This window comes from Uranotaenia lowii, chromosome 1 (assembly GCF_029784155.1).
Source record: "Uranotaenia lowii strain MFRU-FL chromosome 1, ASM2978415v1, whole genome shotgun sequence".
In the NCBI taxonomy this organism is placed as follows: domain Eukaryota; kingdom Metazoa; phylum Arthropoda; class Insecta; order Diptera; family Culicidae; genus Uranotaenia; species Uranotaenia lowii.
Genome location: NC_073691.1, coordinates 215,201,272 through 215,219,393, shown reverse-complemented (window position 1 = coordinate 215,219,393; position 18,122 = coordinate 215,201,272). Strand labels below are relative to the sequence as shown.

The 18,122-nt window shown below is 38.9% G+C and overlaps 1 protein-coding gene across 1 annotated transcript in view; it reads left to right on the top strand.

Moving 5' to 3' along the window:
* The window catches only part of LOC129747644 (headcase protein), a 130,967-nt gene that overhangs the window by 110,828 nt on the left and 2,017 nt on the right, over positions 1–18,122 (top strand). The window contains exon 3 of the mRNA XM_055741948.1: positions 16,564–16,752. Coding sequence (XP_055597923.1) covers positions 16,564–16,752 — 189 coding nt within the window. The remainder of the gene's footprint in view (positions 1–16,563; positions 16,753–18,122) is intronic.

Sequence of the window (18,122 nt, the reverse complement as noted above, 5' to 3'; positions counted from 1 at the left end):
GTAGAATGTTTTCGGTACACTCAAATGTTTCTCCACATATTTTTCACTTGAAAAATTTCTATTAGTGAAAATTCAACTATTTTTTTTTCTTTTCTCAATTCCAGGTATGTTTGTTTAAACAAAGACTTTCGTAAGTAAACTTATCTCAAGAAATTGTGTGCAGCACTGAAATCACCGCACGGACATTGTCTGTCCGTGGTAAACAAAGGAAAACCATTTCGCCAAATAAAACAGTTCCAAATCCTCACCTTTCGAAAAAAGCTTTTCATTTCGGGTTTATTTGAGTTGAAAAACATATTTTGCTCCATCTTCACAATCATTGCATTTGGAAGCGAGACGAAACAGCGGTCCGCAGAAATCTCCGGTCTCGTCTTGTGCTGCGGGTAAGCTGCAAAGGAGCCAGCAAGACATAATATTGCCGGTCCAATGGCCACACCACACCGCTTTTCGCCAGACAGAAAAGGACATAAAATTGTTGGTACCACACCAGGTCTTTCGAAGGGAGGAAAAATAAAATGAAATTGCATTGCTTGCAGTTCCGACACTTTGTTGCCGGTTCCTTGGAAGGAAACTGCACCAGTAACAACCATTCGGACCAAACAGAACAGGAAGTTGGTTCCAGGAAATTTGCTACTTTACGAAAAACTACATCCCACCCACCCAGTCTCGACTCATTTGTGATAAATTCAACAAGGTTCCACCAGACTTGAAGTGCGCTTCGAGAGTCCGAGGAAGTGCCGATTTAAAACATGGTTTGAATTTCAACATTGAACCGGAAAATTGGAACGATCTCGCACTAAAGGAGACTGAAAAAAAAAAACCTAACCTCCAAATGAGCTTTTCATGGCATTCTGAGATTTTTTTTCCCCATTTTAGCGAGATGAAGGCGTCTGGACCGGCTTTTTTTTTATTTCGGGGGAGTGAAATAAAAATTCTAATCGTTCTGGCGCAGTTACACCTTCCCCCTTCTCGAGGAATGAGAAAAAAGAGTAATTAGAGTAGTTTTTAATTGGCTCCAGTTTTACGATACTGTCAACCGATGCCGAGCCGGTCTGCGTTCCCGGCTTCGATTTGAATGGAAGTCTTTGGGAAAAAAAATGTGGCGCAGACAAGTAGGAATTTTTAATGCCTTGCTGATGTTCCTTTTTCCAATCTTCTGCCAAAGGAGCAGAGGTCGCTGACATTTGAACTTCGGCATCCAACAAACCAAACGAAAAGACGATGACTTTCCGGTGGATGTATACTCATCGAGGGTGCGTGTTATCGATGTTTGATTTTCCGTAAATTGTTCTTCCTGACTTCTGGGGGTTTTCCATCGCCCCCCCGAAAAAAGGCAATAACCATAAGCAGTTAAAAACAGCTGAAAATAACCAATAAGCACCGCGGCAATAACCGTAACGTTTGGCTGCATCGACGACGACAACAACGACCACGTTATTGGTTCGCGACAGCTGATCCACGACAGAACCTCGACGAGACGAGGGACCTCTCAATAGGAGTTTTACCCAAGTCCCACAATGCGACTGGGAAAGTTCGGATTACCCCTCGGAACAAGAAACAACAAGTTAATAATCCATTAATGGATAGTCAATCTGCCATTTTCGGGGAACCCGTTTCTAGGTCACATTTTTCCGCCACGGCGCCATATTCATGATAACCGATGTCTGTGTCACCTCGCCGTCCTAATCCTTTTTCTTCCAATGAAATCAAACGCCAAAAACGAAACGACCAGTCCTAATCCTCTTTGCGGGCACGAAGCAACATAAACAAAGAAACATCCTGGCTCCAGACACACGCGATTTTCTACAGTCCTGACCTGGGACGCGCGTGAAAGGAACATTCCGTTAGTTGGTCGCGACCATTTGCGTTGACGGCTGGACCCAGTCAGTTATTTATGATTTTATTGACGAAAAACTGAAAACTACCCTCGGCTGGCTTGGCTGACTGCTGGTTGGACAAAGATGTCTGGTGATTTGTTTTTTTTTCTTTCTCTCTCTTGGCACCCGCCCAAGTGACTAACTAAAGCGCCGAGGACAGTTCCGTTTCTGTAAATCCTGGACTGTAGACTGGACCGGAATTTTTCTAGGTCAGACTGCTGCCTCATTACCACAAACTTACCCAGCCCCTCACTGACATTTCCTGGTAGGAAGGAGCACTTCTTCAGGGCGAAGTGGAAAATTTTTATCGCTTCGTTCAAACCAGACGCCTAATTATGGGTGTAGATTACACAGTTCTGCTTTGTAACACAAATGACTAAATGTCAAAATGTCAAAATTGTGAAAAATGTTAAAATAATCGAAATATTCGAAATGACCAATTTTATCATCTTTGTCAAAAGTATCAAAATTTTGAAATTAAAAAAAAGTGGAAACTGTCAGAACTGTCATATATTAAAAATGTAAGTACAGGCAAGATAAATGGCATAAGTCAAAGCCTACTTAGCAAGTGCCTTGACACCTTCACAGAAAATTTAGGCACTCTTCTACAACGTTGAAAAATTTTAAATTTTTGAAAATTTTCAAATTTTTAAAGCTGAAGTATTTCACCGCTTCAAAATGAGTTTCAATTTTATTGGTTCATTAAGTAGGAATCCATCCCTCTCTTGGGTCCCCTCTTCTTCAAATGCACCAGATAAGTGTCAGCCGCAAATTTTTCGACTAAAGGACATACCAAAAATAAAGGTTTACTTTTCCAAGCGGGTCGCCATCGACGACGTCGGCAGTATTTGCATACAATAGTTGGCGATGCCACCCTCAGCCCTCAGCCCTCAGGAGCGTGCATCGCCGCCTACTGTTGCTGACTGGTATTTTTCGACCGACTTGGGTTCCAAAGGACTCCGTTGCTCATTTGTGGAATTTGCCAAATTTTTGGAAATTTTGGGGAGTTGTCGTACCGAATTGTTTGGCAAGAAGGGATGAGACGCGGCAAGGCAAAGGCATCCCCAGAAAAGGGTTTAATTTTTATTGCCGGACCCATTTGCACGTCGTTTTGGGACGAAATTACATGTGATTTCGTTGTTGTGCTCCATCGCCATTGTAATTGTCGAGCTGCTGATGTGGGTGGGTGGCGTGGCATTGTTGCTGTTATGATTGTCTTTGTTTTGCTGTGAATTTACTATTCATTACGTCGCCTTCGTTAACAGAGACTCTTATCTGGTCCAGACAATGGGACTTTCGACTGGGGCGGATCATTGTTTTCCAGTCTGCGGAATGTGCATTTCGGGATTCGTTTTCCAAATTAACAGAAAATTGGCACCTTTCGATGTGACACATTTCTTAAATTCCGAATAATGCAGAAAATAAATCTTTAAGGCTCTGAAGAAAAGTGGAACCCTCTTCGTCCTAACAACCCTTGTCAAAAGGTCAACAGCATCCTATAAATCTCAAGATACAACCTCAAACGAACATGTTCAACTTAAAATTTAAGTACTTTTGACGCCACCGCTGAGAACTCACACTTTTCCCCTCAAATCTAAACCGCTTTTCGACAACTGACGGTGAAGGAGAAAAACCGCTCAACGAAGACCGTTAAGCCACTTGGCAAACCCAGCTAGAAGCAGCATCACAGGAGGAAAATTGCGTATGTTTTGAATCCACCAACTCAACCCAAACCCAACCAAAGGCAAAGCAGGCGAGTGTAACGAGTACGTGCTTCCGCCCAAAGCCTACTTTTCCGACCGCTGAAGATCTCGACGAGACGACGCGAGATGTGTCAAAAACAGCGTTGCGCCCTCACGTGTTTGTTGCTGTTAGCCGTTTCTTAGACCGGGGCGGCAGCCAAAGTTTTGCTTGCTGTGTTTTGTTGTGGAAGAAAAAGTATTTTAAAACAAAAACATAAAGCAGTATAACAAAGTTATATTTTATAGCACCTCATCGTTCATCTTTCCCGGTGGCTGTTTTTGTGAGCGTATTTTCTGCGAAAGGACCAGTCAAGCTTCCAAAAAAAAACTCCCAAACAGCAACCGTCCAAGAGATTATCACATTGCCGCCATTTTTTTCGGAGAGTTTCAAAATGTAATAAGAAAGAAATATCTCCCCGGCTGCAGTGGCTTAGTGATTCGTTTGGCTTGGCTTTGAGTTCGGAGCCTTCTGGTTGTGAATTTTTGGCCAGATGACAACGTTAAACGTTGTTTATGGACTGCTGCCGACGGTATTTTTTTCTGGTGATTGTGGTGGGTCCTTAAACGAAGTTCTTTTCACAAAATTCCCACAACGGTAGCATACCTACGAACAAGTACAGCAGTTGAAAAGCGAAACTTTGGGCAAAGATTTGCTGTCGTTTCTATTGGTTGCGATAATTTTAACTGAAAAATTTAATCGTGTTTCCCCCATTATGTTTTTGGAAAAATAATCAGATTGAAAATTTAAAACCAGAACTCATAAAAATGTGTTAAAGCTAAAAACTAGAATAGTAGAACAGAGCTAAATTTTTGTTCTAGGATGATCCAAACAGCAACAACAAATTTAAGTAGGCGATGAACTTTGTTGCATTGACAGTTTTTCCGATAAAGTTGTAAGTAGTAGCCATTGATTTGATTGCCTTGAACTTGAACAAGTTTGTTTTTCAGTCTTGTTAGGTTGCCAAAATCATTTTTTTAATTCAAATTTTTTTAACCAATTTAATAAAAATCTGTGTAATTTTACGCCGATTATTAACGAGACAATTGGGATAAAAATACAAACCAAATCAAAGTTCTGCATCAGCAAAAATCAGCGAATGAAAACGTCAATAAAGCTACGATTGGCTTCGATTTTTTAGCTACTAGACAAAAAGGAAAATCTCAACAACAACAACAACAAAAAATGAAAACAACGCCACCGACATCATGTGTGTGGCGTGGCCCCCTCTATCGGAATCCGGTGAGGAGCAAACTTCTGAGGGTAACATTTCGGGCAGAAACAATCGTCCGGACAGATATTGATACCATCTCGTTACCGGTTTTCCGTTTCTATTTGCAACAATTTCTGTTGCTATTTTCCTCTTTTTGTTTCTCGAACGCCGGATGCTGCCGGGCTAGCCCTGAAGAGGAAGGACCCAACCAAACGTGCGGTCTCCTACCTCCTACGCTCCGTCATATTTTGGGGATTTCGGTCGGTTTTCGAGTCGGGGTTGGTGTTGTTGCCATTGCGAAAATATTTGTTATGGATATTAAAACCGAAATTGGAAACGAGATGAAAATTTAATCATACTTGGTTGGTATTTCCCGACCACCATTCTTCTTTCCTCCTTGGAAGCAGACGTGTGTTGAGGTTTAACATTTGCACCTTCCTTTCTTGAGACGTTGAAGAAGGTTCATTCAGCCCTACACATATGCGTGATCTTTGTTGCTGGGAAAGTTTGAGGAAACTGACTGGAACATTTTTCTCCGGGTGTGTGTTTTCGTTTCCGTCTTGACACAGACGGATTCACACTGATATGGGTTCAATTTCCTAGAGTTTATCCATTTTTTTTATTTCATTTCTTATTTCGATATGATAAATTGAAAGAAACACCTTATGGCTGTTGACCTTCTGGGAAGAACGAAGCGCTTGTCTGTTTGGAAGAAGAATTGCCTTTGCCGAAAACGAGAGTGCGGTTTTGAGTATCAGTTGTTTAGTGAACAAGCTAGGAAAACATTTAAGCAACAATTTAATTGGCTTCTAAAATTAAAATTTCCAGACTTTCACAAAGTCATCGGAAGTCATAACCCTTCGAATACGAATACCATGGGTGCACGAATTCACCGTCAATTGACTTCCGTATGAACATCTCTATCGTTTGTGCATAAAGGTATTTCGTCTTGCTGTTAATGTTTATCTTAGAAAAAACGTTCAATCACGTTTTATCGCGTTATCAAATTTTATTATTTTGACAGTTTTAATTTTTTTACTAAATTTTACTATTTTGATAATTTTGTAAATATTTGAAATTTTCATAAATATGACAATTTTGATAAATTAAACATTTAAGAAAATTTAAAAATTTTGACATTTGTGACAATTATAATGATTTTTTCAATTTTAATCTTGTGATACAGCTTAGTTGGCAAGTCAGTTGCTTCCTGAGCCGATGTCCGTGAGTTCTAGCCCAAGATGTTTACCGATGACAGTTGTACCGGAAAAGTTTTTCAAAGACTGTTCGCCAACTGCATCGTTGATAAAAGTAGCGAATGACATGTTAAAACGACTATTGGTAAAAAAAAATAGATTTTGTCAATTCAGTCATTTCAAACAAATATCACAATTTCGAGACTACCGAAAAATTCGATTTCAATGGAAATATTGTCATAACAGCAATATCATCGTCAGTAGGCGTTCTGTTTTTCTTCGCCAGTAACCTTTGCATTTCTCGGCTTGCTTTGATTGAATTTATGACGATCGCTGATGAAAATGTTGTTGAACTATCGCGATTAAAACCGTACGTATGAACATATCTTGGCTGACAAATTTGACAACCCAAAAGGAAACGTTCATAACGTCATTTCCTAAGCTCAATTACCATTATTTGTAGTCGCAAATCCACTGCTTGATTCACAAAGAAACGTCTTCTACGAGCATTTATGATATGGCGAAGGAAGATACCACTCAAAAAAAAAAGAAACAGAAAATCACCTTATTCATTATTATTTATCACTTGGAACAGGAGTCTTTCTGACTGCCTGTGCGCTCTCGGTGGTTTGTCCTGGCAACAAATCTGCTGCTGCATTTCCGGGGATTCTTTGTGTATCTTCCCGGTGATGGTATCGGAGTTCATCGTTCGGCGTCTTTGCCCTGAAACGCTTCCGAGAACGTCCCGCGATACACCGAATGGTGGCGTCTCAGGACCAGAAAAGTCAAGAAACATCATGTATAAGATGTGGTAATAGGATTTTCTTCCCCTCTCCGAGCTTTTCTGCCGGTTCTGATTCGACGTCCGCCTCCCTTGACTCTTCTCCAAGTTTTGGAAAATGAAAAGCGTCAGCTTTATTTAGCTTCGAAGCAAATAAGCATCCCCCCATTCCGTCTACTTTCGGAAGGGGGGATGAATCAAAAGGCGTCGCTTTTGCTTCTGGAAGACGAAACTCAGGTGCATACAATTTCCGGGAAGCATTGATCCGGGAGAAGAAGTGCATCGTCGTTGTGCTTATTTTTGCCGAACACCAAATAACAAAAAGCAAGTGTAACGAACGGGAAATTTAATTCCAATGTGTATTTATTCGGGTCCCCTTCTGAGAATAGAATAGAATCAAACGTGTGCCGGTTCTTGCCCTATCAAAGCTCAAACGGATGCAGTGTTATCTTACTTGAGAGAGAAACCAACAAAAAAAAAGGCAACTAAATTCCTTGTTTTCTAAACGTTCATGAAAAGGGTGAACACTTTAATGTAGCAGCACCCAATGCAAACACCGAAAAAAGGCCACCCAGCATCATCGTTGCTAAATTAAACGATTCAAACGAATCTGATTACGGAATCCTTTTGCCAAATACCTTCCTTAAGGTTGGAGCCCAACGACTGACTGAAGATATTCAAATGGAAATCTTCACTCCTAAAGAAGCGATTCTCCTTCTCAGCCAGCTTTTCTTAACACTGCGGATGGTGGTGTTTTGCCACTTCAAACTCACCTAACGAACGGTGAAATGAACAATTCAACCCACCCTCAATCCGACTTGGGTTTTTTTTCTTCGCTCGTCTTCAAGGTGTAACTGCGAGTCCTCAGATTCCCAAAAAGAGAGCAACCAAAAAACGTTAAAGGATAAATATTATTTTAAATTCTCGTCGAGCACATTAAGCACCTGATCTTTTCCCTTTTCTCGTGCGGAAGTGCGAAGCAAAATCAAGTCAAATTTCTTAAGCATTTTCAGCACAGCTGCCCCGTTTGCTGCCAATTTGCTTTGGGATGCTATTGCAGTGCCATTTTTTTTGCTTCTCCCAACTCAATTCCAAGCGCAAATGAAGCGGGGCAGCAGCAGCATCACCAGTTGAAGATGAAAAAGATCGTTTCCAAGCAAGGTGTGAATGCGAAGCGAAGCTATTCGAGATATTTTTTAAAACCCCGGTGGTGGTGTCATGCATTTTCTATGATGCAGATTTTTGCCCCAAGCCAAAGTGAGAATCCTCCCTTTTTCGCTGGAATGTAATTGGCTCCAGTATTTTTCTTCATCCATTTAACCGATAAAATCTAAACCAATCAGCTTCGGGGTTTTGTGTTGTTTTAATAGTGCTCTAGCGGTTGAAATATTTGGTGGTGGGATCGTGATTTTTCGTTTATCAGCTCTATTTAACAGCTGATGTAAAGTTTTATTCGATTTTTCACGATTTTTAAAACGATTTAAATTTTCAATGAATTTGAAGCAACAAAAACATTGGCACCTTAAACATTTCTTTAAATATTTCTTTAATATTCGACTACAACGGGGCATTTCGAACCGAAGTAGGCCTTTCTAAATAGTATTAGAATTTTTATTTAAGGAACCCAGACGCGAATCATATAGCGTCTCAATTTTCAAAACATACTTCGATAACTGCAAAAATGAACGCTCGTAGCAAATAAAAACAAAAAATTTCACATGGGTCCCTTGTACCTATTTCAAATTTTTACCATTTTTGTCTTTTTTTTTCATATTTGTTATTTATTTCGTTTATGTCATTTTTGTCATTTATGTCATTTATGTCATTTATGTCATTTATGTCATTTATGTAATTTATGTCATTTATGTCATTTATGTCATTTATTTAATTTATGTCGTTTATGTCATTTCTGTCATTTAAGCCATTCATGTTTTTTTTTGTCATTTTTGTAATTTTTGTCATTTCTGTAATTTTTATAATTTTTGTCATTTTTTTCATTTTTGTAATTTTTGAAATCTTTTGTCATTTTTGTCATTTTTGTCATTTTTGTCATTTTTGTCATTTTTGTCATTTTTGTCATTTTTGTCATTTTTGTCATTTTTGTCATTTTTGCCATTTTTGCCATTTTTGCCATTTTTGTCATTTTTGTCATTTTTGTCATTTTTGTCATTTTTGTCATTTTTGTCATTTTTGTCATTTTTGTCATTTTTGTCATTTTTGTCATTTTTGTCATTTTTGTCATTTTTGTCATTTTTGTCATTTTTGTCATTTTTGTCATTTTTGTCATTTTTGTCATTTTTGTCATTTTTGTCATTTTTGTCATTTTTGTCATTTTTGTCATTTTTGTCATTTTTGTCATTTTTGTCATTTTTGTCATTTTTGTCATTTTTGTCATTTTTGTCATTTAAGCCATTCATGTTTTTTTTGTCATTTTTGTAATTTTTGTCATTTTTGTCATTTTTGTCATTTTTGTCATTTTTGTCATTTTTGTCATTTTTGTCATTTTTGTCATTTTTGTCATTTTTGTCATTTGTGTCATTTTTTTCATTTTTGTCATTTTTGTAATTTTTGTCATTTTTGTCTTTTTTGTCTTTTTTGTCTTTTTTGTCATTTTTGTCATTTTTGTCATTTTTGTCATTTTTGTCATTTTTGTCGTTTTTGTCATTTTTTGTCATTTATGTCTCTCTCTTTTTTTCATTTTTTTTTCTTTTTGTTAAAGATTAACTAAAAATTTTGTAAAGTATTGTTGTTTTCTCTATCTAGAAAAGACGCGAATAACCAATGTAGGTTCAAATGTCTCTAATAAAAAAAATATGTCTTTCTAGTCATTTTTGTCATTTTTGTTAATTTTATTATTTTTGTCATTTTTGTTATTTTTCTAATTTTTGATTTTTTTGTTAATTTTCTAATTTTTGTCATTCTTGTCATCTCTGTCATTTCTGCCAGTTTTGTCATTTTTGTCACTTTTGTCATTTTTGTCATTGTTAGTCTATCCTGTCATTTTTATCAATTCGTCCATTATTGACAATTTTCATTTTGTTTCTCAATATTCTCGATTATTTTTTCATTTTTTCTCTGGCATTTTTGATTTTTGATATTTAACTGACACTTCTAATCTTTTCTGATAATTATTGAGAAGCTTATTATTTTTTACATTTTTTAAATTTTTCTCTGAGCGAAGGCCGAAGTTGCGAGCGAGGATTTTTTTCTGTTTCGTGTTTTTTCATTAAGGATTTTTAACGAGTAATAAGTTCAACTTACTTCCTGAATCGATGCATGAGGAATGAATTTTGAAGGTTGTAAATATCTTTTTTTTTTTTTTTTTTGTATGGGTTTATGAGCTACCTGGCTGACCCGGAAAGGAAAAACAGATCGGGGGACAGAAGAGGAAAATTTACATGAGAGTAGAATAGCTTAGAGTAGGATAGCGACAACAGAGCCCGAGGGTTCTGAAGCACCAGTTTAGGGAAGCGTTAAGATAGTGCTCGACGGACTGGGACAATTGGGCCCTACATGAGCTTCGAGTTAACCCAACCTCTAATTCAACCGAGCAGTAACAGTATGGTAGCAAAAGTTATCATATGCTTACGTCTCGATATCATTGTCAGAAGGGTTCACTATCTTACCGTAGTTGAGTTATCCCTGCCACCTAACCTTACTCGATGCAATAACTTTGAATTTATTATCGTTTTAGATTGACTAAAAAAACATATTTTTCGAATTCAGAACAAAACATCCAGATAAGAAGCTATCTCTCAATGCAGCAATTAATAGAATTTCGCTAAACACAAATAATAATTGTACCAAATGTTTTGGAAATTAAAAAATAATATAGAGATACAATTATGAATTGCATGTTCAATATCTTTTGTACTATCATTGACTTATCAAAATAACAGGATTTAAACCATAATGCAAATGGCGATGCTGTTCTTCTAAAACCTCATTGCTAATTTTGAACAACTTCTCAAACAACCTCCTCAATCTTTGGTTTGGTTAAAATGAATGTCAATTTTTAAAACCCCGATATTATTTTCCTGGACGAGTAGGTTCTTGTTTATCAGAATCATACCTTCTATCTTCTACATTCCTTATTTGAATTGCAAACCTAATCAAGCTATAAGATCGAACTACAATAAAAAAGTATTAAAACGAGAAAGAACTATGCTGTTCTTCTAAAATCTCGAGCATTTACAACTTCACAGAACAACTTTCTTCAATCTTTTTCGGATGAAATAAATTACACTCCTATTTATAAATCTCCAATATTATTTTGCTGTGCTATCATCTATCTTTTACTTCATTATTTGAATTTCATACCAAACCAAAAAATAGACAATTCTATCAAAAAGTTTTGAAACGCAAAGGAAATATTTTTGACAGAAAACTATCTAAACAGCACCTTAATCCAATAAGCCTCTAGTTCTTGTAAAATGCTTTATTTAAGAATAAGCCTTCGAAATTCATAAACCGCAAATGCACACTTACTAGAGCATTGGGGAGAAGGAAATTGTTACTTTACCTTGCCTAGTAGCACATTGAACATTGAACCTAACCATGCCAATTGTTAACATCCTCATCCATCTAATTCTTGTACAATTAAATAGCCTATCTAATTTTGGCAGTTATCATTCATTTACAATACTGTCTATTCTAATCTAACTTGCGCATAATAGAAAAGTGGAAATATCAACATTAAAACAACAAATTGTGATATTTCCACTGCGCAATGCTGTTGTTGTCCAACGGAAGGGAGGGCAAGTGTTTCAACTCCCATTCACCTTATCAACATGGATCATCTAAGAAAAAGTATACGATATTCAATCACCTTTTAATTTATTTTCTATGATCTCATATCGAATAAGGCTACGTGCAACCGCCCTCTCAGGTTTATGTTAGTTTGGAGTCTGTTTCCAAACCTTCAACTTCCATAAACACAGTAATGCACGCCGTCGCCGTGACCCATTACAGCCTAGGGTACGGAATTTTGAAGGTTGTAAATATCTGTAATGAAACGATTCTTTTACGTATTTCCGAACGGCTTCTATTTTTTCATTATCAGATTACCAAAGACATAAAATATTCCTCAATCGGAAATCCAACTAAAGTTTCATGTTATAAATCTCAATCGCAAAATCAGTCTGGCTGCTTGATATCCAATATTTTTTTGCCGATACAACCCTCTAAACACTCTCCCATCAAATCGAAAGGGTCGCCATCCAATAAACGAAAAGTAAATTTCTGTTCCATAAAAAGCTCATAATTTCTCCATCATCAGAAGATGTCCCCGGACAAAAACAAACTAACGAATGGATTGCTCACTTTTTCCGCCCGATCCATTCGTTGGGTTCAGTTGAGTTTGGTTGGGGCGGATTTTCCTGCAGTTGAAAAAAAACCCCGCTCTTGAAAGGACATCCCGCTCTGCGAAACAGCCAATGACACATGCGGGCTAAAAGCCCCATAAATATTTAAATCTCAACCGTTTAGGAGCAAAACTTTACAAAGCGCGCGCTCGCTACTGCTCTCTATCATCCTAGCAGTGTCCCGAGGGCCTTTCTGCAGGCGAAAAAAAAAAACAAAAAAGAGCACCGAGAAAGTCGTCCCGAACGTTTTTTCTCTCGCAAAAGTAGGGGCGGTAGTAAAAGTTCTTACAAGAACGAGCCATACAAACAGACAAACAAAAAACTACTAAACACTCCCAGTAGGATGCTAACTTTTTCAAAAGTATACTTTAGCACCTTTCGATGGTGCTCTGGCTCATCTGTTTCATCTTCTCGTTTGATTTTTTCTTCCGTTGCCGTTACAGCGAAGGTTCTCGAGTACCTCCCACTGTTGTTGGTTCAGGCATGGGGTTATTTTCGCAGACGATGTTTTGGCCACTTTTTTTGTCGGTATTTGTTTAGCTCAGTCAGTAGTTAACCTCCCGTTGTCGACCGGAGAAGATGAGCGCTCAAATCAAGAGTTAACCTCCACCTCTTCTTCATTCAGACCGAACTTCTTCAAGTGCCTGCACTTAGTAGTTTGTTATCGTATTTTAATAAACGTTACCCTGCCACAATTTGACGATTCAACTGCACACTAAAATACTGACGTTTCTTGTCAAGTGGTCTCATCATCAGTTTGTTGATTGCTGGGCGCCATAGAAACCACCGAACTATATTGTACTTTCAACGAACTTACAGCGAAGATGATGCTGATGAAAGCTTATTATTCCGGAACAGCAGCATCCTTCTTGTCTCGTCTGACGTTCCGGAGCGCAAGCAAGCAAAATGATAAATTTAATCTGCTTTGTTTCGAGCGAAGCGCAGACGAAGGTATGAAGGAATTTATTTTTCCGGGATTTTTGCAACGCGGCGACAAAGGAAAAAAGTTTTTCTTTTGCTTTGGCAAGCAAGGTTTTTATTTAATTCATTTTCCATTCGTTTCCTGATGAATGTGCGGGGTGGGGGAATGCTAAAGTTTGCTACCTCGACGTCGTCGATTTGACAGATCACAAAGTGGATGCAACACCCGTCAAAGGAAATTTTAAACTCGCAAAAAAAAAACGATAAATAGATGCCAGGAAGGTTAGGGTACTGTTTCATCCAAGTCACCCATGCGAAAGCATTACATTCTCTCGTTAAGAGTGTTAATTTCCCGGTGATCAAAGAATGCTTTGGAAATTAAAGCTTCAAGCTTTGTTCTTCGTTCATGGCATCATTTCGGCAAAATTTTTGACGTTCCCTAGGGAAGTTATCTGGTACCTCTATCATTTAACTTGTAAGTCATTTTTTCCGCTGTCGTTTGATTAAAAATTTGTTCATAAAGATGGTAAGAATTCGTTTTTAAGCGTCATATAATGAGAGTTTTGAACTTCTCAAAGGAGTTAAAGGGTTTTAAACAAGGAAAAACCTAACCCCAGTGCTAGAGGATTTTAAAGCATATTCTAACCTCGTCGGGGTGCTTAATCCTGGTTTATTTGCCGTGCGGGCCACCGAAACGTTGATAAGAGACAGGTCACGTTTGTGCAGATATTCATTCGTTGTTGGTGCTGAGCAAACCCAAAAAGCTGCACGAAAGTGCAGATTGCAAATCTGATTTATTCACAGCTAGGGTTGTAGCACACCTGATTCCCGCACACAGCGCGAAAGAGTCATCAACACTCACTCAGCGTCAGCTTTTTTGCGGTTTTCCCAAAAAAAACCCAGACAGCAGCCGATTCACATTCATGGAACAACACACATACTATCTACGTAATACCCATAGCCACACGTTTTATGAAGAATTGTACTGAGGCAAATGAAATAAATTTTTATTTCGCCACCAACCAACGGCAGACGATGAGGAAAAAAAAGAACAAGCCGCGGTTCTTTTCCTGTGTTAGCCTTTTTCATCCACGACCCCCATCACATCCTTACACGCTCCTTCTGACGAATTCGACACGCGGTTCAGTGTTGGTTTGAATTTTTCAGCATGAATATTTCAGCAGATTTTTCGGTTTTGGCCCCAGTCGAGACTCCATACGCTCGACTACGACTGATGGGGTCGCAGTTCGACAGAAACGTTCGGTTTTTTTATTTCTCACAGCACAACTGGAAAGATTTCGCTCCAAAGTGCGAGAAACTTATAACCTCGTAATGTGGTTACCATTATCGCAGGTTAGGTTTGTTTTATGAGAAGACAATTTCTGCTGGATGTGGTGAAAATAATAATTCATACGTGCTTTCACCTTCTGAGGGTGAGTTTCTCCATATTTTTATTCTTTTTTTCTGTTTGGTGCATAAACATTAGAAAATGACAAACAGATCATTTTTATAATTTCGAAACAAAACCTCATAATTTGAAAAGAGTTCCCTATGGCAGTCATTTGAGACCCACAATATTTCCTACTTTAATTTTTTTCAGATTACCAAATTCAGAATCAGTTCAATTTCAAAACGCTTATTCAGTATCTTACAAAAATATGTCAACATATGTCGCTATGTTTTTATTCGAAGATCTCAAAAGCACAAACAGTAAAGATATCAATTCAAAGTATTATATTTCTAGACTTCATGAAGACAAAGAAAGCTTCCGACCATTTTGATGCGTAAAGTATTCAGATTAACTCTGTCACAGACACTGTTTGACGACATCATCAGAGAAAAGGAGCATTTTGATAAGGGTCCTGGAATGCAATCAAATGCACACTCTTGTGTATGGATGGAGGAAAACAAAGGTTGCATCAAAGTAAATAAAAAAAAAGTTCCTCTCTCACCCAAGTTCTGATTTATCAAAGAAGTCACATAAAACAGCAAATAACCTTCAACAGAAGCAATTTTCCTGTAAATTGATTCCCTTTTCCCGGCACTGATTGCCAATTGAAAGCAATCAAGAAATGGCAAAGTGTCGTTTGGATTCAAATTTCCAGCTCCGCCACCGGATTCCGGTTCGATTATCGAGGAACCTAATCAAACTTTAAAGCTCTTTACTTCCCAACTTATTCGCAGAAGGCAATTGTCGGAGTGACGACGGGGGATGGCAAAATTCTTATTAGGTGGTGACGAGAGTCTTCTCTAGTAACGATGAGTACCAATAAAAATCAATGTTCTCTGAAATGACTCATTGATGCTTTCCGCTCGCTCGGGTTCTCGACTGTCGTCCTATCAACTTCAACAAGTTCTAGGGACGCGAAAGTGAAAATTCCTTTCTCCCATCTTAGTGGAATAACGCATCTGGAACCGCAACGACCGAGTAGAGCGTGGAAAAAAACTTACACCAAACCACACACTTACACCCACCAATAGAACATCTTGGATCACGCCCGGATGGCTGCAACAGACAGGGAGCGCACCGCGTACACGGAAAATGAATATGTTATGTGCCATAAAAATCACCATTTACAACATGCATATCACACAGGACGGAAAAACTATGTAGCTTCAACTAGTTGAAAGTTTTTCCCTTTTCCGCTTTTGTGGAAACCATGGGTGGAAAACTTTTCAAACCACGCGTTGCTCAAAGGCAAACGATGGCTTCTTTACTATCCGAAGACGATAGTAGACACGATACACAAGAAGAAAAAAAAGAACACGTCGGAACGCATGGAAAGAAGAGCACTATTATCATCTGCTTCTTGTCAGTCGTTCCTATCGTAAGCCCGTTGTCTGGTTGAAAACTGTTCAGCACACTAAGCAAATGTTGACGACGTGAAAGTTTGTAATTTTATGAGTGGTCCTTCGAGCCGGATTAAAAAATTTCAAACAAACATTACAACAAAAATGACCACGATGGCAGAATTGCCAATCGGACAAAAATGACTGTAATAAAAATAATAACAATATGGCAAACATTAAATAAATAACAAAAATGACTGAATTGAAAAAAAAAAAATGGAAAACGGCACCCTAATGTATACTTTTCAGAGAAGGGATGGAATAACATCGATCGAACTGTTCTGAGATTTAGTCCGCATCTTCCGTCGAGTTTTCCGGAAGGAACCGAGTGAAAAATAGTTCTATAAAATCAGTTCAGTGAGCATCTTTCGGGAAACGGAAACAGCCCTAGAGAAGACTATTTGTGGAAGCATATTTGCTGAACGTGTTGAAGGGTTTTGGTAAACTTGGTGTGTTCGATAAGCTTTCTCTCCTCATGACGATTGAGAGATTTCCATCCAAGCACAATCTATTTCTTTTGATTTTTTGAAAGTTCTTTATTTCATATTACTCATAAAAATAAAAAAAAAGTAAAAAAAAAGGTCTTTCAAAACTAACTTGGAATATTTTTCTCAAATTTCAGATCGAGGACGAGGGCAACCATGGCAACGATGAAACGCGCCTCTTCATCCTATCGTCGTTGGCGGCGCAGCACAAGAGCCGCGTCGCCTGCGTGCTCTGCGAGGAACCGATGCTAGTCTTTGATCGCTACCCCCTAGTCGATGGATCATTCTTCCTCAGCCCGAAGCAGCACGCCAAGGGTTGCATCGAGGTAAGTACCCAGAGTCTTAGGAATATCATTCCTCAAAACAGGGTTAACGACTTCCAGATTAACCGCTCATTGACCAAAGCGATTCCAAAGCGTCGTCGCTGTCGCCAACCTTCCTTTGATCGCCCTGCTGCCCTCTAATGGTGATAATAATGACGGTGGTGCTGATGATGATGATGACTAGGAAAAATAACCTGCCATAACTCATCGTCTTCAAGCTGCTCTGGGGCTAGCTCCGAGTCCTTTGAAAACCACTAACAACAACCGAGAGTGAAAGAAAAAGCTTCCCATGTTTACTCGTAATAATAGCTTTCGCTGAGCTACCCCCGCATGTATGCAACCGCGCAACACACTCACAGGCAGGAACTAAAACGACCAACTCATCCATCATCGCCGGGTTTTCGTTTTTCGCAGCGAGGAAGGCCAAGCGCTGACTGCAGAAAAAAACGGGGGAAAACTGTCTATAGCACAAGCTATCAGCTGTCAGACAAAGCGTCAGACAGACGTGTCTGCTTGAGCCGCCGCCAGCAGCACCGCCTCCTCTGTTGATTGACACGGAACCGACAACGGAGGAAAAAAAATACATTTTCACTTTCCGTTTACAAGCTTTGCCATTTCCGCCGTTAAATCCTTCCACCTCATCAACCAATCATGCTCGACGTCGCGCCAGCCAAACAAATATTGAAACTGCTGAAAGAGGCAGGAGAAGCACAGTAGATTGACTGCTCTCCGCATGTTCCCCCAGACTAAACGACTTCCTGCTTGAAGCCACGGAACAATCACGGAAAAAAGCTCTTCTGTAAGTATGTGAGCCTAATTTCAGGCGGGCTGAGCAGAACATTGAACTTTCCCATTAAAAACACTAGCTAGCTAGCGGCTAGCAGGCGTCATCATCGTCTGGAGCCACCGTCAGTTTTTGTGGATTGTTTTCTTTGGTTTCGCCACCATTGACCTAGATTCTGAGGTCTGGCCGACGACGACAACTAAAAAAAATGAGGATAGTTGCACCTGTCTGACATTGCGGAAGGTGACCCTAGAAATCTAGGAAAACTTAATTGAATATTCGAAGAATTCTTTGTACTACTTTGTAGTAGAAAATTCAAGCTCACGCGCTGCAAATGTATCACCACCAATTAAGCACGGCGAAAGAAAAATGTAAATTTCCTCATTTAAGACCAAAAAAACTTATGACAAGACAAAGTTGTGCCCCCCCGGCTGCCTGCGGGAGACTCAAACGTCTGCTAAATTAATGATATCGTTTGCGTCCCACTCCAGTCCACATCGCGCCGAGATTGGCCACACCAAGAAGCTTAAATTAGTGGTGTAATGAGACTACCAGCTCCTACCAGCCAGCTAGCAACCACTTTCGTTTC